The sequence below is a fragment of the Cinclus cinclus genome, chromosome 10 (assembly GCF_963662255.1).
Source record: "Cinclus cinclus chromosome 10, bCinCin1.1, whole genome shotgun sequence".
Lineage (NCBI taxonomy): Eukaryota > Metazoa > Chordata > Aves > Passeriformes > Cinclidae > Cinclus > Cinclus cinclus.
The window spans coordinates 19,836,050-19,861,279 of NC_085055.1; the positions used below are offsets into that span (position 1 = coordinate 19,836,050).

The following is a 25,230-nucleotide window of genomic DNA, read 5'->3' on the forward strand; positions in this document are numbered from 1 at the left end:
CTAGATTTATAAATCTACTGTTTCAGTAGTGCTTAGAATCACTAGATATCTAAATATGTGTAAAGTACATTTAGCTTGATGTGTCTTTCAAGTGTTTTGAGCAGGTGGAAGAGTGTGTGTCCATTTAGTGATTTTAATTAGAAATCCAGGCACCAAACTTTTATTTAGCAACATTATTGACCCTGAAAAAATACCCTTCTGTTCAGAGAAACATTGATTTTTCTCTATTTATCCCATTCCCTTGCGCAGCACAGATCTTGAATGACCTTCTTGGCATCTTCCAGCTTTGCTTGTAGGTGTTGCTGAAATGAGAAGTGATCTCTTGTGAACATGAGTAAGCAGGAGTATTATGTAAATTGTTAATGCTAACAGTTGTTAAATTAGTGTCTTTTGCAGGTGAATGTCAAAGATCTGTGCAATTTAAAATTCAATAAATACACACCAAATATTCAAACATGTCTGTCCTTTGTCAACTCTTCTGAGTATCTATTTAATGTATATCCATTAAAAACATAGGAGATTAGGTTTTAGTGTGACTCTAGTAATCTCTCTGTGTTTTAGATTGCTATTTGGTGAAAATGAGAAGTTTCTCGTATTGAACTGTCAAAACATCTCAGTTCAATGAGCAGATTTGCATGGGAGTTGGTCACTTGCCATGTCATCTTTCCTCTAGTTTGCCTGCTCAATCTGTGCATATGTTGCCTTTGCAAGTTTTGATTACAAAGAAGTGAAATGGTTATGTAAAGAATTTTTCTTTATCTTGCTTCTTTTTTTCCTTTGAGAATACAGAAAAGTCCCTGCCTTTCATAGCTTGTCTGTGTAGTCTTTTCCATCATGTTATGCTGAATTTCTCTGGCAGAAAAATGGTTAACAAGGACTAATACTTTCACCGATTCACTTTTTGTTTCTGACCCTTTTAAAATGTGTTGCTGCTTCCCTTAGAGGGAGTGTCTTGTATCAGATAGTACCTTAGAAAGGTGAAAAGGTAAGTGATAAAATACTACTTCTTTATGGAAAAACAGCAAAAATGCTGTTTGTCCTTGAAAATAAAACAGGAATGTCTGTTGGTAGTAGGTGTTCATTTTCCATTTGATATACAGTCTGTAAAGCAGGTGGTATTGTATTTGCTTTCTTTTTTCTAAGTCAGGAGCAAAATTTCAGAGTTTTCATTGTTAGGTAACAGGCAACCTTTTGACATTATTGTATGATTATTGTAATTATAAAGCCCTTTTTTTCAGTGAAGTGCCACTGGACTGGGGGTGGGTGTGTATCCACACTACTGAAATTTCCATCTCCTTTGTTGTTCTTTGGTCGGCAGCATTGTGGATTCAGGCACCCTCCTCCCTTGCAGAAATGTTGCAGATGGATGTTCAGAGTTTTCTGGGAGTTTTTGTGAGCTCTCTTCCATTGCTTTCTTCTTTGTAAGAACGTATTTTTTCTTTTCCCCCTTTTTTCTCTTCTTCTTTTTAATATTTATGTAAAGCACAGCATTGAGTGCTGAGCTCTCTGAGCTGGTTGCAAGCAAACTGAAATGTCTAATCAGCAATATGTATTTGAGGTCCCAGAAGGATTGTAACTGTGTCAGTGTGATGCTGCATCAGGGCTAATTAGCTCTGCCTCTCAGACTGAGTAATTAGCTCAGGTACCCTGCTCTGCTGCTATGACAACCAGGCTGTTTCCATTTCTGGAGCTCCCTGGCTTTAGAGCTGACTTGGGTATCTGCATGGCTTGTCAGCTCATGCCTTCTGTTATTGATAGAAAACAAACAGAAAGCTCCTCCAGCACTCTGACCTTTCTACATTTTAAAGGCAGAGAGCCATGCTTGTGGAATAAATATATTTTTTTTTCCTAACCAGAAGCAATTAGTGGTTGAAACAGCCTCTTGAGCTGTGAAGGAAAACCAGCAACTGAGACCATGGGAGAAAATAGGCTTTCTTTTCCAGGGGAAAAGGGTCTCACATAACTGAAGAGGAAACTACTTGACTGCTTTCAAGTGTACAGTGAAATTTTTCCCTTTCCTTCTTTCTCATCCACTTCCTTCCCTCTCATTTGTTTTCTGATGGATAAGCCAGAAACTGTAAATTTTAAAGCAGGTTTTCGGAAGTGGTCATTGATGAGCAAAAATTCCAGTTGTCATGTGATGGCCTGGATTGCTGGTGCTGCTTAAGGCTGGTGTTTTTCTCAGTTGTGAGTAAGCAGAGATCTGTCTGTGAGTCTTTCCCCAGGGCTTAAAGCCAGACTCCTTTGTGGAAGTTTTCCTGTGAATCAAACATTTGGGGTTCCACACTCTCTTCCCACTTCATCCTTGAGTGCCTGGTTGTTCTCATCTATTCTAGATCATTTGTCAAATTCTGATTGAATGGTGCAAGCTGAGCCAATAAATGCAGGAGTTCTGAGTTAGCTTGCTTATTTTGGCTTTTGTTAATGTTATATGAGCTTAATTAAGAGCAGACTTAAGATTTCTGTTTTGCCAAAGGAAATTTAAGGCTAAAACTAGGAAAAAGCAGCATAGAGTGGCCATTATATGGTCTGGCAAAATCAGTGATCAAGCAAGTGCTTGCTTTGCTGTTGGAAAGAATTCCAGAAAGCAAATTTGCCAGGAAATAGTGTTACTTACTCTGTTTAATAATATTTTAATAGAGGGTATAACCTGGTAATTAGAGAAATGGTCTAAAAAAATTAGTGTCCATGGTTTTATTTTTGATCTATGGAATCGTCGTCCTGTGCAGGTGAACGTTATGGACCACAAAGAAGACACTGGTAAATCTAATTCCCTGCATGTGGGCCTTTTGCAAGGAACTGCAGAGAGTGAGAAATATTGCTGACTTTGGCTTGTGTAAAAAATCTTTACCTCTTCAGTCATTCAGTTATTATTAAGAAGTTGGTATCATAAATATTTTGTATTGTTACCAAATTAGAAAATGCTTCAATTGATTGCACTGGAGCTTGTATTTTTATTAAGTGTATAAAGTCTGCTTTCTCAATTTCTTCAACAAAATCCCTTTTCAGTGTGTGAATATAGGGGAGAATGTTGCAAAGTAAGAACTAATATGCATTTTGAAAAATTGTGTAGGATTTAAGTCATAGCAAGGTCAAGGATTTCTGAAATATTTTCTATGCATAGTATAATGAAATAAATGCACCCTAATAACTATAAAGCAGTTACAAAAATGCAGGTAACCCCATTCAGAAATGGGAAGATAAGACTAAGATGGAAATGGCTTAATCTTAATTTCATGTGTGGTGTAGATAAACAAGAACTGAACTTTGTACTTTTTGTTTCTGAGCCTTGAGATAATTCTTACAGTGTGTTTATCTTGAAGTGAAAGTTTACAAAGTTCAAACTGAAAATAAGATGAAAATTGTTTGGGTGGAAGGTAAATCAGATTACCAGACATACATTAAATATTTCATTAGTTCTTTCAGTGAATTTAGGTAGGGTTAAGAAGTTCATATCAGACACTTGACAATTAATATGGTTATATCAAAATAAATTTTTTGTGAAGAATTACAAATAGTTAATATCTGTTGAAATTTTGGAAATTAAAGCTTTGGTTTTGTTGTGTGTGTAGTTTTAAATCAAAAAGGATTTTACTATTTCTTCCTCTTTGTTACTGAATGTATTTGTACTTGTCATCTCATGTACCCTTCCTTCATTACTATTTCCTCTTCTTTAGCTCTTCAAAGATTCTTTGGCTGTAAGGAAAGTAATTACAACTTCTTTTTTGAATTCTGCATGTTACTGTTTTCTGGGGATGAGAAGGGTTGAAAAATTTAAAAAAAATAATCCCATCTGAAAGAGTAAAAAAGTGTTGAAGTAGTTCAATACGTTTTATAGTCACTTGTGAACTAATGGCATCTCTTTCCCAAAAGATGTATGCTGCTACTTTGAGAAACAAGTGGGAAAAAGCCATAGGAATTAACTTTCAGTTCAGGCGACATGAAGGAAGGGCACGCTGCTTTGTGGTTTGAAAATCTGAATGAAATACCTGCTGTGCTGAGTTCTGACTGCAATCCAAGGTTTCCCTCTGTGAATTGGTAACAGGAGCAACAGAAATTTAAACCAAACATATTTTCTTTATTAATTGCTACTTGAATATATCAAACTATTCACATTTCACATACAACAGCACACCAAAAAAGCAGCTGGCTTAAAATCAGCTATTAACTAGTTTATGGGTATGAATTAATATAAATTTCAAATAATTTAAAATAAATTTATTGAATTAATTGACAGAACTCATGGTGATAGAATATTTTAGAGAAAATCTGTAATGTGTAAGGAAAGACAAATTAGCTTTGTAATTAATTCTGCGCTGCTAGTTCTGTATAATAAGTTCAAATCTCTGCTGAAAATGAAAGCACTCCTTGTAAGCTTGGAACAAAGTCTGTGTTCTGCCCCTGTGCACTACCAAGTAAACTCAGAGCTTGTAAAATTATTTTTGGCACTGCTCATTGGAGAAGAATTGCAAGGAGTTCAAATAGTATCGCCTGTTTTCCACTATGTTAATTTAATTATATGTATGTTGATCTGGAAAATAGCACTACTCACATAACTACAGAGGTAAAACTTGAGGAGTCTCTCACACCATGCTTTTAATGCTATAGCTTTTCAATGGATGAGCAGTAAATAGCTCTTGGTGTTAATAATTCCAAATAGTTGCTGCCTTACTAGCCAGATCTGTGCCATTTCCTCTTTATTTATGTTTTTTTTTTTCCTCTAGTATACTAATTTGTTTCGGAAGGAACACCCTCTATTCTAAGCATATGAGTAAAAGTCTTAGTCTGATTTAGTATTATTCTCAGACTTGTGAACAAATTATGTCAGTGTATGAGTTTGCTAGCCATGTGTGAGATACATTGCTGGATTTACTGTAGATGACAGGTGCTTCCTGGGAAGACAAAAACTAAGTATAAAAAAGCAACCAAATACCACTAGATCTTAGATGTTTTCTGACTGGATTACAAATTGGAAAAGTACTCATGTCACTGGCCTTTCCAAAGATGCAAATTCTGCTGAAGGTTTAGTCAGACTTTTTGAAGATCAAGGGCAGGAATTAAATTGGAAAAAATTATATTTCTCTAAGCAAACACTGTAATTACAGTTCTCTCTCCTTTGCATTAATGAATCCATAGACTTACTTGATTAAGTGCAGGGCTGATACACTGCAGTAATTATTTCTGAAGAGAAGGAAGTGGGGATGATAGGAAAGGGTCTGTATCCTAATGATGAAGTGGTATTCTCTGGCACAAAGAAAGTGGTTAAACCAAATCCAATATTCTGTTAATCTGTAGGCATTCAGTAGTAGCTGGATATATGGGGGGGAAAAAAAAAAGGCTTGGGTTTCAAAGAAGAGATACCCTAAACTGAAAGAAGTGGACTCTGAAGAAGATCCAGTCCTGCTTACATTCCACCACTGCCTACTTCTTTCCTTATTTATATCAGTCTGATCAGATTGCCTCAGTCATCTTTAACCTGAACCATGACGAGCTGAGCCTTACAATTGTTCATGTCCTTTTAACTGAAAGTTACTGCATTTTCTGGCACTGCCAGTGTCAAAGTCATTACAGGGCAGAATGATGTAAATACCCTTTACCTTGTCTTTTCCTTATTTGCATGGAGCAGGAAGTGTGGTGGAATGTTTTTGGGCGCCTGCAAGGGTAGGAAGGGGAGTTGTACAAAAGTGCTCCTGCACCCTGCAGGAGCAGCCAGGAGTTCCCTGGCTATCAGCAGAGCTGAGCCCAGTTCTTGGGTGACTGTCACCAGCTCAGACACAGGTGTAGAGTTTTGCATTTCTTTCTGGTAATGCCAGTAGCTTAAATTCCAGCTTTCAACTGCTGGTGTTGGCCCTCTACCTGCAGCACTGGCCCTGGGTGTGAAGGGATGATGCTTAAAGCACCTCTGGCTGATGAGAGCCCTTTCCCTTAGGAGCAGTCACTGGCCTTTAATAGGCACCATCCCATGTGGGAATTGGCTTCTACAAAGTCATTACATCATTTTTTGGAAAACCTTTACTGTAGTTTGTCAGATTCACCACAATCTCTTTTATTTCATCATTATTGAAGTAAATGTTCTGGATAACTTAAAAGTTCTGTCAGGAAAAGGGGCCTAGAAATACTTTCAGGAACTTCTGAGAGTGAAAACAAACTGTATATATTTAGTCAAATAGATATAGATGTAGTGGAATTTCAGTTTGTGGTGACATAAATAATGGCAGTTTTCTGTACTGTTGACTCAAACATTCATGCCCCCCACTTTGTTTTTCAGATCACTTTAATTAGCCTTTCAAAGTGACTTTTTTTCATTGATGAAGAGGAGGCAGATGTATTTCAAGAAAACAACATCTTTTAAGGTTAACCAAGTATTGTTGTTATTCCTGTATTCTCACAGCCTGCCTTGTAAGCTGCTAGGGTTTTTTTTTTTTTATGGTGGTGAAGACTGATTAAATGCAAAATTTAAGACATCAGGTGAGTCTGTTTCCACAGATCTCCATAAAACCAGAAGTACTTTCTCACAATTAGGGCTGGACTTAAGAGTTTTTCTTTCCAAAGTTTTGAACCAAAAGAAATAGAGAATCTCACCAGCTAGAGCATATGTGTTTCCCATGGAAGTCCTGCTGTAGGCAGTGGCTGTGTGTACCACAGTGCCTTTTTAGGGAGCTCCTCTGGTGCCGAAGATATTGCTCACATGACATGTTTGAAGGGATGTCAGCTGGAGTCCTGAAAGTACTCCTTTCAAATTTGTTTGACAACCAAAAAAGGCATGGAATCCCATGCCATCGTCACTGCAACTGTAAACTGGCCTCTGCTCTTGGGAGCTTTGTCACTTTTGGAGTCTGGAAGGGTTGCTGAATGTCAGTAGTCAAGTTGCTCAGTGACCTTTCTGCTCTTAACTCCATGTCTTGTAACACGGATTTTGTATTTTATGTGTCTTAGTTTTACTTACTGTTTAGAACCAGCTGTAGATTCTCACTTCTTGTTCCCTATCATTAGGACATATAGCAGATATCATTAAAATTCTGCTTTTAGTGACTTTGAAGACAGTTTACTTCTGATCTGCAGTGAGGGATTGTTTTAAAGCTGTGGCCTACCAAAAATCTTAAATTATTTTTTGCAGTTCATAGAACTGTAAAATGGGTTGGGTGGGAAGGGACCTTAAAGCTCATTTTGTGCCAGATTGAGCTACTATTTCTTCTCAAGATTTGTTAATTAAGGTAATTTTCTTTTTTACACTCTTTCCCCCCCCCACCCCCCACCCCTCCCCCCACTTTCCCCTGAAGACACCAGGCTTGTGGGGCTGGAACCAAATAGTGAAGGTTTGTTGATGATGCAGAAATGCAGAAAGTTCCCTTACTGGTGTCATATGCTTATTCTGAAATAATAAGAATTTTTGTTAAGAATAAAGAAACAGCTTATTCTGCTGTTTCACTCTTGAATGTATTTGTTGTCAACTTTTAACTAAACCCATGGATTAAAGTTTAATTTCTGATGTTTGCATTTGGAGTTGCTTACCCTTGCATCAAACAGATAGTTCTTTTTTTTTCTCCTTTTTGTGGTGTGTGAGTACACTTGAACTGTAAAGATTTTTTTGATATTTTCTCTGTCCTGTGTTCAGCTCCACTTGCAGTACTTACAGGAGAAAGTGGCAAACAGGAAAGGTTCCAGCCCAGACCCATTAATAGAAGCATTTACAAACCGTTATGTCTAATAGCAGTGATGGATATTCTCACTCTCAAATTTTAATATTCAGCCCTTTTTTTCCTTCTGGTTTCCATGGTAGCCTGTAACAGCAGGATTATTCTTCGGTTATGTGCTGTGTATAGAGCTCTGAGCTGGCTACTTCTTTGGGAAGAGCAGGCAGCTTTTGGGGAAAGAGAGCAGTCCTGAGCCTGGGAAGTGCTCCCTTCTGCCTGAGCTGAGCAAAGCTTGCTGTTCCTTCTGGCTGGAAACAGGGAGAGACATTATACTGTGATGAAAAATGCATTTAACTCTTAGGGGAGTTGGAAACTTTGATCTCGTGCAAACAGTTTAAGGTGGTAGGGACTGTGAAAATGGGCAGTCCTCCCTGCATTTCTTTCTTACTCTTGTCAGCCTTTAGTAACAGCAACAGAGCATTAAATGTCACAGAATCCCAGCATGGTTTGGGCTGGAAGGGACCTTAAAGCTCCTATTGTTCCACCTCCTGTCATGGCCAGGGACACCTTCTGCTATCCCAGACTGCTCCAAGCCCTGTCCAGCCTGGCCTTAAACACTTCCAGGAATGGGGCAGCCACAGCTGCTCTGGGCACCCTGTGCCAGGGCCTCACCTCTCTCACAGGGCAGAATTCTTCCCAATATCCCATCAATCCCTGCTCTCTGGCAGTGGGAAGTCATTCTTCATTGTCCCATCACTCCAGGTCTTTGTCCAGAGTCCCTCTCCAGCTCTCTTAGAGCTCCTTTGCGCACTGGAAGGTGCTACAAGGTCTTCCTAGAGACGTATAAAATTAATTACATGTATGAAGTCTCACTTGTAGGGAAAATGCAAGGAGGAGAAGGAAAAAAACTGAAACATCTGTAACAGTGGAATGAAGGATGAAAGGTAAACTTGTGCCTTTAAATGCAGCAAGGTATAAGGGAAAAGGAAGAAATTATAGATTCTGAAAACTGCAAGAAAGGAATGTGTTCTTTTGAGGACACATCTCCACAGAGGAGCTTAGGAAGCAGAAGAAAAGAGAGGCAGGTGGGCAGGTATACATCCCAGTGGTTTTGCTTTGCTTCAACAGCCAAAACAGAAGTTTTCTCTTATCACCTGATGAACACACCTGGGGGGACTGCTTTAAGCTACTGCAGAGTGAAGGAGTCAGAATATAGCACTGAACAGGGCCAGAAATTACAATGTAACTCCATTTTTGAATATTTTCCTCAAGCCGGTGATCCATAGTGTAACACCCCTTGGTGTTTATGTTGTGAGCTTCAAGGACATCATGGGGGAAGGACAAGAGAGCAATTAAGAGTCTATGTTGACAGGAATGAGAATGTAGTTATGCCCAAAAAAACTGTATAGAGAACTCAGCTGTCTGGTTAAACTTAAAAATGTGAGTATTTTACAGGAAAGTCACCCTGATATTAAGGCTTCTAGGCATTTTAAACTTAAAGTGAGGGAGAGGGAGCACTGAAAAGTCCTAGAAGGAAAATTTGGTGGAAGTGCTGAAAGCTGGGAGAAAAAACACTGTTTGTTACAAAATACTGAGAAAATTAAATGTCCTTTACAAACTAAAACACTTGATGAAGATTCTGTTAAAATACTTTGTTTTATAGTATTACTCTGCATTTTCCCACTTGAAAGATTTTTTTTTCCCCAAGCTGTAAGACACAACCAGAAGAGTTACAGGGTTGATTAACCTGGTCTGGTGGAAGGTGTTCCTGTCCGTGGCAGGGCCTTGGAACGAGATGAGCTTTAGGGGCCCTTCAACCCAAACCATTCTGTGAGTCAGCTGGCTGCTTTATTCGGTGTCTTGCATCAGTCAGGAATTACATGACAATACATGGTGTGTTTACACAGCCATTTTTAATTTGCACAAAATACACCATTTCAACGAATTCTGGTAGTTAAATTTGTAAGGTGGAGGATCCAAAGCAATGTAAGAGGAGTTATTTAAGGTGTTTCTCTGATTAAACATGCTTTACTTGCAGTGGTCCTCTGTGTGTTTTTCTTCTTTCCTTTTTCCTTAGCAGCTCTTGATTAATTTTCCCCCTTGAGTCCACTATCTTTATGTTAATTAATAGGCTTTTCATTCCCTCTTGTATTTCATTTGCCATTTATGACTATTTGTCTTTCAGCACTCTTTTTGGGGCCTGCTGCTTTATTACTTATGTAAAGTTTTGGGTTTCTAGTATTAATAGTTTATACAGGTAAATATTTTTTATATTTTGCTCTCAAATACTCCTTAGTGAATCTTAGACACAGACTGTTGAGAAACACACTGTATATTGACCTTTCCTAGTTTTCTGCTCCCATTTCCACATTTCCGTTTATATTTGTCCTGTCAACACTTGCTGTGATCTGTGTGTGTTCCAGCAGTTTATCTTCTCTCATTTCTGAGGTGACAGTTCCCTCTTGCATTGTATTTTTAGAAGCATATCCAGACTTTTATGGATTTTGGCTCTAATATATGCTCTCTCATTCTCTTACCCATGCCAAAACATGTTGAGCAATTATTCATTGTGTTATTTTAACTTCAGTTTTGATATGATGCTTCCTCTTATTTTTCTATAGTAGCCAAGTTCTAATCAAAAATTTAAAAATGAAAGTTTTCCATAAGGGCGTTTTTATCAACAGGGTTTCTTCTAGTTATCTTTGTAAATCCCTTTTAACTAAAGATCCTGTCTCTGCTCCGGAAATGGCAAATCCAGGAGCAGAGTCATTAACATCATAATCTTTTGAGGCAGCAGATAGAGAATCTGTGCCACTCCCAGAGGGCAGTTTTTTCAGGTAACATGTGACATGTTTAAACCATTGCTGTTACTGGTTTCCTTCCCCTCCTCAAATTGCTTAAAGACTAAGCTCAGAGTGCCTAGGCTTCCTTAAGTGCATGGAATGGAAACTTGAAGTCCTTGATTTTTTTCTGAGAGTTACATATTTGCGTTAAGGAAAAAGCAGGACTGGAGCCTAAGCCCTCTTCCTTATGTTCTCTGGTAAGGAAGGGCCTTTTCCTGCTTTGCCCTTTGTTCTTATGTTTTGGGTTTTACACACCCAAAGAATGGTATCACACTCATAGTACCTGGAGTTACAGTTGTTTCTGTGCTGCTCTTTTGTATATTCATCCATGAGACTGCTAGGGGGATACCTGGAAAACGGGAAATATGCAGCTAGGGACCATCTTGGAGCTAGTTTAAATTGTCCAGACTCCTACAGAAACCTCAGCAGTAAAAGCAAAAGCAGTCTGCAGCATCCTTATCAGCCCTGTGTAAGAACCCCCCCCTTCTCACACTTCTTCCCAGGTTCATTGTCTGCAGCAGAGCTGCACACATCAGAGAGACGACAGTGTCATCTCCACTTCTGTTCCCTTCCCAGATCCTTCTGGTGTCTGTGCTAATGAAGCCACACACAACAGCAAATAGCCTTCAGAGGTTGGTGACTCACCAAAGCTGACACACAGAGACTAAGTCAGGGTTACACACAGCATCTAAAGTTTAGCACTTCTTAATTTCTGCTTTAATTTCTAAGCACCAAGAGAAGGAGTTTTTTGCATGTAATTTCTCAAATTATTTGTGTTTCCTTACAGAAAATAGTTCTATACATGTGTTCAGATAGTCAGAAGGTGAAAAGGGCCTTTGGAATGGGCTAACAGCTAAGAGAAAAGGAGTTGTTTTCCAAGAAAAGCAGGAAATTACGTGAAAAGGGAGAATTCCTCTCATCTTGCTTACTTCTAAATGAGGAAAGATAAATGCGTTGCTTTGTACCAGCTCAGCTAATTTTTTCATTCTTTTCACAGATCATTGTCAGTAAATGCTTTGGTCTTTAATATATTCTACATAAGTGATTTCATGAGAAGCAGAAGTAATGAAGAGGGTTTTCTAATGTATCTGTGTTGAACTTCCCTGAATTATACAAAAGCAGGTGAATGTGCTCGTGGAGTGCAGGGTGCACTGCATTGAGAGACAATATTGTGGATGCTGAGTAACTCCAAAAAAGATGGGGAGACACACTGCTGGGCAGGAGCTGGTTGTGCTGCAGGTGAAGCTGTTCTTGAAGAAGCAGCAGCATTCCCAGTGTGTGTCCCTGTCTGTCTCCAGCTCAGTGAGAGGCTGAGATTAACAGAGATTGGGGTCATGGTTCACACTCATCCCCAATGACCTCACTGGCTTCTGTTCATTGACCTGCTTTTGTAAAATTCATTGGGACACTTTATATCCAAGACCAGTCAGGTCTGGTTAAACAAAAAGCTCAGAATTTATTAATCAGCAGAATTACAGACAGAAATGCACCCAAGTCTCATTTCCTTCTTTCAGGTTAATAAAAGAGGTATAGAAATGTTGCAGGCTTTCACTTCAAGAGGGAAATCAAATGTTTTGGTTATAAGTTGTTTCCATGATGTTTCTGTATTTCCAGTCTCACTTTTTGGAGGACACCAGGTTTCCTCAAATTGACAGATAAAGTTCTTCACCTTTCTGCAGCAGTTCTGCAGTGCTTACAAAGCCTCTGTTTTACTGTTGTTTAATGTGTTGGCTTTTTTCCACCAGTCAGCCCTGGCCTTGTGGCTCTCTGAATGGTGCTGTTGAACACTGAAAAGCAGGTATTGGCTCTGGGAAACCTGGAGCTCAGCAGTCTCTTTGGTGTGCCATTGCTAATAAGGTTTGGCACTGTATAGATACCAAATGCAGACACCCCTGTAGTCCTGATCCTTCCCTTCCACGGCTGGAGCAGCAGACAGTTACAGGAAAATGCAGAGGCCCTGAACTGAGGGTATTTCTTCAGTGCTGTGCCTGGGAAACTCCAATTCAAGTAACAGCAGCTTCCATGAGGGAAGTGAAAAAGGGCATATCCCAAGGGACAAGAGGCAGGTGAGCAAGGAGCAGAGTATGATGGTCCATCAGCAGCTGCAAGGGACTTGTGTTCGGCTTGCTGAGCTCTGTCAGATCTTTGGCAGCTCCCAGGTGTGGTACAAAAGGTCTGACCTCTTGTTGCTCTCTTTTTTTCCCCTATTAGTTTTCTTTTTAGATACTATACTATGTTTTGTGGACTCTAGAGCCTGTCACATCAATTGAAAATCTCCAGATAATTACTTCTCTTTTTGTATTTTTTAGGACTTGCCTTTCGTCTTCCCAACTTTACTACTTCTGAGAAACACTGAGAAATACAGGTAGAAATAAGAGTAACAGATGGCTGAGGAAAGGATCAAAACTCCATCAGGGAAAGCAGAAAGACTGAGGGAAAGAGGATAGACATGGCTATCTAATCCTCCTGTGATCATCTTTTGCCTCCTGACTTTCTGGAAAGTGGAGGTACCACGTTTTTTGGCATTTTGTTTTATGAACTGGAGAGATGTTGACACTGAGTAACAAGAGGATTGTTTCTCTGATGAAGAAAATACCTTTTAGCAAAAAACATGTGAAGGTGTGTTGCAATGCTGACAGTATGTGTGTGGGTTACTGCTGAGCTCTGGGAGCCTGCCGATGTGACAGGCACATCCATAGAAAGTGGAAGAAAGAGTGGACACTGAAGTAAATGTTTTTGGTTTCGGTCAAAGTGAGCTTGAAGTTCTTTGGAGCATGAAATGTGGGTAAGTGTGGTTGTGATATGGTTAAAGAGTCAGCCTGGATTTCCGGGATGCCTTCTGGGGAGCTCTCACTCTACTGAGCGAGGAGAAACTGGGCAGCAGCAACTGCTCGGTTTTGAAAGGTTGAAGGAAGATCTTGCTGCTTCCTTCAGTTGTTGAAGGACTAGAGAGAAGGGGATTGCAGACTCTTCATGCAGTTCTGTGGCAGGTAACAGACAGAAGTTGAAATGTGGGGAATTCTAGTTTGACAGAATGGAAAGCATTTCTGCCATGAGGGGGTTAGACACTTGGAGGCAGAAAACTTCCCTTTGTAGGTGAACCCAGTGTGGGTTCATACCTGGAGATATTCAGACTCACTTGATCTGGCTGGGATCTCTGCTTTGGGAAGTGTTTGGACTAGTGACAGTCAGGAATCCTGCCACCTGAAATTATTCTACAATTCTAGACTTCTAAGGAAGGTAAGAAGCTGTGAATTTGTCCTTTTGTGGACAGCTTTTGGTAAAAATCACAGGAAATAGAACAGGGATAAATAATCTGTGTTAAAATAGTAGTTATATACTTACTGCTTTTAAAATTGGTGGATGAAACCTTTTAGCTATCCAGAAGAATGTGTAATAAAGAATCTGTAGTATATGAAGCCTATTCCAGTATGATGAAACAGAAATCCTTTTTTTTTTTTGAGAAGTACTCCGTATTTTAAAAACTGCTCTGGGGTTTATTGTAGAAAGTACAGTAGTGATAGAAAGCAATTGCTCTCCCTTGAAATGAGTTGATCAGACAGATTGGATGTTTTCAAGGCCTTTGTTATTACATTGTCCCCCACCTGAGCTTGTGTTATAACAAGAGGCATCTGGTGCCAAGCCTCAGCTCACTCAGCAGGTACTTGTGGCCAGTGGGAAACTCCCAAGAGCCCAGGAGTGGGGCTTTCCCCCAGATACAGGGCACAGGTAGGATGCCTGTTGTTAGCAATGGGAATACTGTTTCCTCTCCATTGGTGGCTACAGAAATGCTTACACAGCAGGAATGTGCTCATCTTTGGATTGTCAGGCTCTTGTCCTGTCACCTGACCCCACTGAGAAGTGTCTAGCACCGCTGTCTTTGCCCCTTCAGATCAGGTGTTTATGCACACATACAGGTTCCTCTGTGAGGAGGGGAGAACTTGTGCTCACACTGGGCCCCTCATTTCAGAGGAAAGTTTTGGGGGTGGCCTGTTCACAGGGCAGGTGAGTGGGGGAGAGCAGATGTGAAAACAGCCTGTGACAAAGGCGCTCAGAAAGAGATAGACCTAAATGGACTTAGTGCAAATATTTACATTGTTGTATCTTGCACTTAACTTGGAGCTCAGCCTCCACACTACCTATGTTTATATTGCTGGACTTGAGTCACTTCTGACAGCAGGCAGCCAAGTGCTGCTTCCACACTTTTCCTGATAAGCTGTAGTTACTCACATTCTGCTCTTGGAGCCTGCTGTCATTGTGAATAATCTGAAAATACAACCTCTGTGCTTGGCAGTGCTCAGAGAGGCAAAGTTAAGAATTAGAAATAAAGGGCAAATACGTGTACATATATTAGACACAAAAAAATCTCTCTCAAACTTACATTGCACCTGGACCTTCAATGTTGAATATAGTTATAACCATCCGACTTCCTAAAGGATACACAAATTTAGAGAGAAAAATCCAAGCAATGTGGAAAAGGATGGCAAATAGAAGAATAGTTTGTCATGCATTGCAAAAAGATCCTGGTTTATCAAATAAAATGATCAAAGCAGCAGTTTTAGAAATAGAGTGAGATATTTTCTGAGGGAGCGGGGGCTAAACTGCAAGTTGCATTGATGCAGAGTTCTGTGGAGATGGAAAGTACATAAGACGATGGATCGATCCACTATCGGCTGTTAAATCAAATAATCACAGTATGCTTTAACGTTGTTACAGCTCAGGTAAACTCTGAACTACTCCGACATGTGAGATTCATGTGATGCTGTCTTGTGCTTGCATTCTGCCTAACACCCGACGCTGATTGCTGAGCACTGGAGTCCCAAGGTTGTTTCATTGCATCTACCAGGAATGTTGTTAACGAATGTCTGCTTACAGCACATGTGCAGGAAGCACAGCATGAGCAGTGCTCACAGAAATGAACCTTGGAACCAGCCCTGAGGGAACAGGAGGGAAGTTTCAGCAGAGCATTTCTTGGATGTGTGCTTTTACCTCTCTCCTCAAGTGTGAGTGTCCTCTGTGGCCACAGACTCCTCATTCAGCCAGGGTGACCTGGGGCAGTGCAGGACATGATGTGGCTGCGGGGCAACTGTGGAGCTGCAATAGCTGTAAGACATTGCCAGGAGCAAACTGCTGCCTTTGGGGCACCAAAGGCTCCTCAGCTTTTCACTCATGTTCATATCACTGACTGCTGTTCAAAGTTACCTGGCAAAAAGGTTGGTGCCGTATGAGAATTGCTACTTTAAGTCATCAAAGCATGAAAACATCTATATTTTGAAATAATTCAGTAAAAATACTAGATTGCAAGTTTAGCATCCTTGGTTAGTAATTATGTGGCTTCATGTAAATTGTCTCTGTGAGCATGCAAAGCAGCTTACACTCGGAAGTGCAAATGCTATGGAGCCATTTCAAGCCAGCCTTATCTGCCTTAAATCCAGAGCAAGGGAGTTTCCTTTATCAAAATTTTAAGACAAGCACATGAAGTGTATGTTTCTGATGCACTAAATTATGTAGGCTGCTTCTTTTTCTGCTAGCAGTCTGGGGAGTCGGCATGCTTACTTGCTGAAGAGCATTTTACCAATTTCTGCCTGTGACATCCTTTGGCAGTGTTGGCTGGCAGCTGTCAGTCTAGCTGTTCAGAATAATTGTGTGACCAGCAAACTATCTGCTCCATTTTTATCCTTTCTTTCAAAGCATTTCTATCTGCTAAGGAACATATTTTATCAACATCTTTACATAGAAAGATCTATTGGTAAGTTCATTCTGTTCTGAAAACTGACTGTTTTTGCTGTCTCTGTTTTCCTTGTTTTAATCTGAAGACTTTTCTTGCATATGATTATTGCACATCAGCTCCTTTAAGAAAATGAGGGAGATCATTGTAGGATTTTGAAAATGTCTCTGTGTTGCATAAATGTATGACTTTTAGCTGGTTATTGATGCCTCATGGAGCTCCAGGGGGGTTGTGAAGAATTACTTGACAGAAATAACATCAGCCCTTGAACAGAGACACCAGATCTTGTAGTACAACACCTCCCAGTCTGACACAGCAGTTATATTTAATGCTGTGTAGTTCTTTGAATCACTCCTGAATTCTTTACTTTTTCCCTTTTTATCTTCTGACACTCAACATAGTTCAAGCAAGTAACAGATTCTCACACATAATTGCAGTTTCAGAATTTCATAGGATCTGTTTCCTTAAAAGTAGGGATGAAGTTTCTATCTCTTTATACTTTAAGAATATGTACTTTTTCTTTTCAGCAAGGGTAAATAACTGGATTGTCAGTGGCATACATCGTTCTCTTCTTTGCAAAAATCTCTGATTATCTTCAATGTATTTCTTTCCATACTTGTAATGAAGGAATCAGTGCCATCACTGTTATCTTCTGGAACAAATAGCATTTTGGATTTTAAAAGAGATTAGCAGTTCTAATCATATGAAATGTTAGTTATGTATATAAAGTTATCAACTCCTTAATCTCATTCAGAACATTGAACTTCTAAGTGTAATACAGAATTGCTCTTAAAATGAAACAATTGTCATTGAGTATCAGAAATAGCAAGGATTTGATACTAAATTCCACTGTATTGTACAGTGACCCCTATATTAGTAAAAAAATTTAATAAATCCTCCAAGATTTACTGATAACTTTTAATGATGCTCCTTATAGATATTGACAGTATTAACATTACTGATTGTTTTAAGCACAGACTCATGGAATTGTTTAGACTGGAAAATCCTCTGACACTACTGAGTTCAACCCTTCCCCAGCACTGCCAAGGCCATCACTATCCCATGTCCCCAAGTACCACATCCACATGGCTTTTAAATCCCTGCAGTGATGGGGGCTCTACCACTGCCATGTCAGCCTGTGCCAGGGCTCAACAGCCCCTTCTGGTGAAGAAATTGTCCCTAATAGCCAACCTAATCCTCCTCTGGCACAGCTTGAGGCAATTTTATCTAGTCCTGTTGCTCGTTACTTGGGAGAAGTGACTGACCCCCAGCTGGCTACCACCTCCCTTCAGGCAGAGAGTCAGAAGGTGTTCCCTGCACCTTCTTACTGAGTATGCCCTCAATCCCCTCATCCAGATCGTGGCTGAAGATACTAAACAGGACTGCCACAAGCATGGGTCCTGGGGACACCACTTGTGTGTGACCGACCACCACCTGGGCTCCATTCCCCACTGCTTTCTGGGCCCACTATCCAGCTGGTTTTTTACCCCTGAAAGCTCTGCCTATCCAAGCCATGAACAGCCCATTTCTGTAGGAGAAGGCTGTGGGAAATGGTCAGAGGCTTTACTGAAGTCCAGCTAGACACCTCTGTGGTCTTTCCCTCATCCACTAAGCAGGTCATAGAAGGTCAGGTTGGTCAAGCAGGACCTACCTTTCATAAACCCATACTGGCTAGGCCTGGTCCCTAAAGTGAAAACTTCTTGTAAACTCTGAGATTATATTGAGATTTTCATACTGGACAAGATGTCTTCTAGGCTAAATCTGGTGTGAAAGGACAGCACAAGCAATTAAGATAATTTCTAAATGGCAATAGGAACAGAGTGTTTCCTTCCTTATATCTGAGTTATATAAACCAGAATAGTAACAGATTTCTGGGCCTGGTGTAATGAAGGAGGTAAAATTTTTGTTGTGGTCCCTTGGAATGTCCTGTTCTCTCCCAGTGGCAGTGTCTGTTGGATGTACATGCCATCATGGGCACAGAGTGGGGTCTGTAGGTGGCAGTCAGGCACTGGGAGCAGAAAGCACTAAAGAGCCACAAGGACAGTGAGAGGACACTAACAAAGTTTCCTCATTCCACAGTCAAGATTTCCTTTCAGGTTTTCCCAGCTTCAGCAGCACCTTGCAGTAAAGCCAGCAGTGCTAATGTAGTTCTCTGTAATGACTTTCCTGGTCTTCATTCAATTGCAAAGAATAGCATGGGAGGATTTTTAGAAAAATCAAGATCTGAAAATACTGGAAAAGGAGTTTTCCACTAAATCCTGTCCTGTGTAATGTTTACATTTCTTCTGAAATCCAGAATAACATTCTTGAAAATGTGTAGGTGACAGAAGGGGAGAGAAGCCAGGAGTTTCTGCTGGAGACATATCCTATGAGCCATCAAAACAAGACCAGAAGCTTCACTGCTGTTTATACTTGGTGTATAGAGTTGCATGATGTACAGTAGGTTGGGAGAGGGACTCGAACTAGTGAGATGCTATCAAGTAGAACAGAACTAGGTAAAGATTGTTCAGTGAATTCTTACAATGTGGTGCTGACAAGTTTTTGATACAGAAAATGAAGAACACAAATGGAAAATAATTTTTTCTAGAGGAAATTCTCATCACTGAGATGGAAATCTAATGAAAAATAATTGTGATAATGATAATGGTAGTAATAATAGTACTAGTTCTGTGAGAGCAGAATGAAGAACAAAACAGTAGTGGTCTTCAAAAGAGGAAGAGAAAAGTAGATATAAAATTTCTGCGTGGGAAACACAACCAAGGCAAAAAAATTAAGAGTTAAATTAAGATCCTGTTCCAAGATGTCTGTTTGAGACTCAACTGTAACCTAAAGCAAGGAGGAATAGAAATTAAAGAATTAATGACTTGTTTAATTAGTGTGCTGTGCAACGGTCTGAAAGTCATAATGGAATTTGAAAAAGCAAATAACTAAAGGTAAAGATACAAGGATTCAGGAGCATGATGATAAAAATCAGAGCAATTCATCACATCTGTAAAAAATGAAGAATAACAGAATTCTCTTCCAGTAGGTAGTTGATAAGCAGAAGGTCAATCAGAGAATTGGACTGCAGCAAGAGAGTGGACTTTTCATGGCTGTACTATGATAAGGCTTTCACATTGCAAAGAGACTTCCCAGAACACATTCAAACATATTTTTGGTTTTGTTGTAGGAGGATAGACTTATGTGAACCATTAGAATTCTTTTTAACAGTTATCTGTAATTCTCTGTTTGATTTAATTGCACAAGACAGTATTTATTTTTCCACTGGGATTCGTGCTGATACATGCAGTAAGAGTTCACTGACAAAAGCTGCTCTAAGGATGAATTGGCAGCGTGCCTTATAGGAAGCCTCTATCTTTTGAATATTGTTTCTCTGGCAGCAGAAGTTGGGCAATGTAGAGTCTATGCAGCAGGAAGAATTGGGGAATAAATCAATAAAAGGATCTTCTATTCCTACATGTGCAGAAATTCACCCAAATATTTAGACTGACATCTTTCTCAAGTCTTGACCTCTGGTCTGGGCAAAGAGTTTCAGTTTTCAGGGACAGAAATCAATAGAAAGTCAGGAGCCCTGGTGGGATTTAGGAGTCTCAGCATCTATTTGGATATGCTTCAACTGCCCCAGTACTGCTTCTCTTTAAATTAATGATTAACGTCTATTGATTCCAATGAGGTAAGAGCTACTTCAGTGTTCTTACGTGATGTGAGCAAGCTACAGAAAATGAACTTTTCTACTGGCCTGAGTAATTTTTGAGTAGATTCAGGCAGCCATCTTCTGGAAACAGTCAGTGGAAGTACTACAGCAGAGTACCCTGGCCCAGGCTGAGCACTGAGAAATCATATGCTCCTGATGGTTTGACTTCAGTCGTTATCATCTGTCACACAGAATTTGTCAGTACCACTTCTCAGACGATTGAAAACTGCACTTAAGGACATTATAGAAGTGGATTATTTCTTATGATCTAAATTATAAGTGGGGCAAAAGGTATAGGAGTTGCATGTTGAATGATATCAAGGGAGATAAATACTGCCCATCCAGAAGTTCTATAATCACCATCCATCCTCACAAATGTTTCATTAAACTTCCCCTCTCCTGGCAATATTAGTTAGGTTCAGCTGCTCTGGCCCCCATTATTGACTTTGAGCTGATGCAAAAGAGCACATTGTGTTTTCATGTACTTTCCTGGGCAAATATCCTTGTCTTCTTCTCAATGCCTCTATAAATCTTTCTCCTGTTTTTCCAGTTTATGAGTTTGAGAGATCAGTCTAATCAGTTACCATGAATTTAAGGTACCACAGTTAATCCTCTTTGGCAGGAGACTCTGGGCTTATTTTATATACATTCACCTCAATCTGGAGCTGCAATTTTCCCACTGCTTTTCTTGCAGCTTGCTCGGTGTGGGCAGGTAGTCCAAAGGAGAAGGGATGAAATTGTCTGTGTAACTTTGGTGAATAAAGGTCCCAGTGATGAAAACTGACCATAGTGTAAGTAGTATCCTTCATAGTATATCGTTTATTGCCATCACCAGTTTAGATTTCAGAAGTAAATGACTGTGGGCTGCTACAGGTGTTGTTTCTCTCGTCCAACTTTTCTTTTCCTGTAGAAATCCCAGAGCTGCCATGTGCAGGAGGCCATTGGAGTGTGGCACTTGGTGTGATGGTGTTCCCTGATTGCCAGCAGTGGTCAGTGCCAATATCTCCTGTTTGCAGCAGGAGAGGCAGTCATGGGACCACCCACATCCCAAGGGTAACCCTCTCTAACTCCTGGTAGTAAAGGCTGGTTGTTGCTCAGACTCGAGGGCTAACGCATCCTATAAAACTCTTGAAGAAATTGATTGTTTCTTTGCTTTTACAGGGCTTACTAACAAAACTGGTTATTCTTCTCACTCTAAATACATGTTTTCAAGGTGCTGAGTCCATGGTGTTGTATCTCCCAGAATTATCTTACCTGGTTTTGTGTACTCAGTTTAGGGGTTTTTTAAGGTGTATTCATCCAGTTTTGTAAAGGCCCCTTTAGTCTCTCTTCTCTTTACTTCTCTCGTTGAAATTAAGTTTTTTTCTCTGTGTGGGCTTTTTCTTTTCACTTATAAAGGCTACGTTGGGTGCTGTGATTACTGACAAATTATACGGATACCTGCTTTAGCTGAAAGTTAAACTGGAATTTGGTCATTATGGAAATATATGTCAGTGAGAAGATTTTTTAAAACACAATGTATGTGAATAGATTTTAACTGAGAATTTAGTCCTGAAGTAAAATAGGCTTCTCAGTTTTTAATGGATTAAGACAATTTCAGTTCTCTTCACTAAATACAGAGTGAGAGGTTCATGGCAGAAGTAAAACTCAGCTTAGAAAAGGACATGAAGCCACTTGAGTAAGGTAAAGACTTCAGGGATGCATGCCACTCCTTCAGTTGTACTTTATGGACAATCTGTTCCATTTTAAGGATTCACCTGAAAATGGGAACGTTTTGCTTTTCACTAATCATAAAAACTATGAGTTTGAATAATGGTCAACAGACCATTGCAGTGCTGAAATGTTCTGGTCACACCATGAAATCTGAGCAAAGCCATCGTGGCATACTTAAGAGTGTTAAATGAGTTTGCCAGAAAAACGAATGAGGCTGTGCTGTGGTTTGGTGGTGGAGAGGTGGTGGAAGGAAAAGCAGTCAGGCCAGAGCCATTGCCTACTGCCAGATAAGCAGAAACACTCCTTGTGCTTTCCATGACTTCTGTAAACTGGGTCCTGAAAGGTGGGGGAAAGAATGGCACAGGACAGTGGGTAAATGCTGTTCTCTACTCCCAGCATTTGCTGATGCTCCTGTGGCAGTGTGGAGCTCTTGCCCACCCTGGCAGCCCTGGGAGATGGCAGGAGTGTGTCTCATGGTGTGCGCACCCTCCCTCCTGGTCCCAAAGAACTGCACCATTGTTTATTGGAAGGTGTTGGAGGATCTCCCCAGCCTCACCTGTGACACTTTTTCATGGGGATCAGTGACACTCTCTGAGTGCCAGGGAGAGATGGTGCTCTCTCAGTTCTGCTTATGCAAGGTGAACGAGGCTGGCCATGACTGCAGGGAAACTGAGGCTATGGCAGGTTATTAGAAGATGCCATAAATAGATAAGAACAAAATTAGAATTGGGGCTATGAACCAATCAAACAGCAAAGATCAGTAGATTACTCCTTGACTGAGGGTTATGCTGCCAGTGAGAAGAGCGGCCGATACCAGCATGCCGTGAGAGAAAGGGGCGTTCCTGCAGCAGAGGGGGTTTGCTTCATTTAGCCAAAATTAAACTTTGAGGATTGAGGGAAAGATTAAACTGTATCTGCATGCACAGATGATTTCCAAGCTGAGAAAACACATTTTCAGCTATCACATGGTGGTATTCTCTTGGGTTCGTGGTTTCATGTTGATAGATTGCATTAGTAATTGTTTGTTAATGATATGGAAATTACCATGCACAAATTTAAATTGCCGTTGTCAGAACTGAGGTTGACAGTATTACCCAGTATGAAACAGATAACAAATATTATTTCATGAAGAAGGAAAAGCTATTCAGGAAATCAATATTTCATTTGTTTTGTAAAACTGTACCCATAATAACAGTGAGACTTGGTGTGCTCTGTGCTTTCATGTTTTGAAATGCATGTATTTCTGATGCTCTTTTTTTAAAGGAATAAAATACCCGAATTAAAACATTTGTGTAACATTTAGTATGTTTAAATTATCTTTATTTATCCTTTGTAGAGTAACTAATACTGTTAACTGTTAAGCTGCTTCTATTATGGTTTGAATTTTTGAAGCCATGCAGTGGATCATTAATCCAGTGGAACTTTTTACAGAAGCTGAGAGACTTACTCTTTGTAATGTTAATGATGTTGGGATGGATTTTGTAGCTCTGCAGTTTGCTTTATTTTTCTGAATTTCCTCCATTAACAAAAGAAGATTGTGAAGTGATGAAGAGAAGATCATGCAGCAGCAGCAGCGAAATAATCTCTGTGTTGCCCTGGGTTATATGGTTAGATATTCAGTGTCTAGTTGCAGAGGCAATAATATGTCAAAATACTTTATTTGTACACTGATTGAATTTTGATTAAGACACAAGAGTCTTCATTTATAGCTATTGTCTTGTTCTATTTTCAATTTTGGTAACTTTGTTTGATTTACAATGAAAAATTGATCCTATCAACTCCAGTGTTCAGGTAGCAAGGGAGAGTGGAAAATCCACATGGAAGAATAACAGAGATACAGTTGTTGCTTCTGGTGCTGAGCTGGCTCACATCTTGGCTGAGCCCTTTGGAGCCTTTGGGTTTGGGAAACGTGCCTCAGTAAATAAACCATGCTGGTCCTGAGCTGAGCAGTGTGAAAACTCCAGTGGGTGCATAGAGAACATGGGTGTCTGTTATCCAGAGCATTCAGCATGGGAAGTGCAGAACCACCCGGAGCGGCCCTGGAACTGAAAGATTGTGCTCATTGCATTTTGCACACAAAATTGAAAGCCTTGGGCAGCTGCACACATGACATGAGTCCTCCATGGCTGTCACTGCTTCATCACACTTGGTTTGGCTGCAAAGAGTGAAAGGATGGAAAATGATACTAATTTTTCATTTGAAAGCACATTACAGAACAGATGAGTGCTCTTTCCCTTCTTCGTGAGACAGCCTCTTGCAAAGTATTCCTGTTACTTTTGCACTCTGCATACTCTTTTATATATATCACTGAGCTTTTGTTTAGCAGCAGAAAAACACTGATATTTTGATGTAGCAAAACCATGTTGTGTTAATTTCTTTTGTTTTTTCATTACATTACAGGTACAGTAAGAATTGAAATGTTCAGGAACATGCAAAATGCAGAAATCATAAGGAAAATGACGGAAGAATTTGATGAGGTAGAGTATACAAACAGTTCTTGGAAGCATTATGAAATATATTACCATATACTTCTAGTTTAGATTAAAAATGCCGTGGGCCAGTGGGTAAATAATGTCTCAGTATGGGGAACTACACTGACAAGCAAAGCAGTGACTTCAGCTGTTGGATGTGGAGTAACAGAGCAGAGAGAGTTTCATCAGAGCAGGCAGGAAGAGGAATTGGAGAACTCTCATCCCTCTGAGAGTGATGGTGGCGTTCTGGGTGCTGAACTTGAGCTCTTGGGAGTGTCGTACAACGAAGAGCTCCAGGTTTCTGACACATCAGATTCATGAGACAGCGTTACAGCATTCTGCTCTGTTTTCTCTGTGTAAATTAATGTTTTGTGTATTCTAAATTGCAATTTAAACAATTAGGAACTCAAAATGAAAATTACCTTTTTTGTTTGGTTGTTTTTTTTTGAATTTTGGAACAGTGATACAGAAAGAAATACTCTTTCAAAAGATCTGAACATTTTGTTTGAAACAAGTAAATTACAATTCAGACTGGTATCTTCTGTCAAAATAAACATGTTCCTAATGGTGAATGCTTTTTAGCTTTGAGATTTTTGAACTGTGTTTTCTTTGATTTTTGATGCATAAAAAGCTGAATATTCTGAGTATTCATTTTGTTTAGTGAGGAAAACTAAAGCTGGAGCAAGAATTTCTGTAGAACAGCAGTGTCTCTGGCCAGTTCTAAATGAAATGTCAAGACTGGTTCAGAAAGTTAAGCAGGAAAACAATAAATACAAGAAATTATCTTTTTCAGGATGTACTTATACACAATTTCCGTCTTTGCCGTGGCCTTGAAGAACAAAATGCTTCAGTAAATGCCTGGCTACAGCAATAGGAGTGCTCCTCGTGCTAGGTGACTGTGCCATAGTTGATGAAGAAAGTATTTTTCAAAAAAACCTTTTTAAAAGCTGTCAAAGTCTTTTTCTCATATGAGGAAAATACCTCTTCATATGAATGTACTTGAAAGCAACATCTTTCAGAGTTACATAGTCTTTCTTTCTCCATTACCTAAAACTTTTCAGAACTTCTATAGTTCTAAAAAAAGTTTCAGTTCTAGCTTCTGCCTTAACATTTGAATGGATTTTTGAGAAGGTTTGTGGGGCTTAGT

The 25,230-nt window shown here is 39.8% G+C and overlaps 1 protein-coding gene across 2 annotated transcripts in view; it reads left to right on the forward strand.

Moving 5' to 3' along the window:
* STAG1 (STAG1 cohesin complex component) overlaps positions 1-25,230 on the forward strand; it is a 128,075-nt gene that overhangs the window by 30,338 nt on the left and 72,507 nt on the right. For both annotated transcript variants that reach the window (XM_062498991.1, XM_062498990.1), the window contains exon 5: positions 24,013-24,089. In XM_062498991.1, the coding sequence (XP_062354975.1) occupies positions 24,013-24,089 (77 nt within the window). The remainder of the gene's footprint in view (positions 1-24,012; positions 24,090-25,230) is intronic.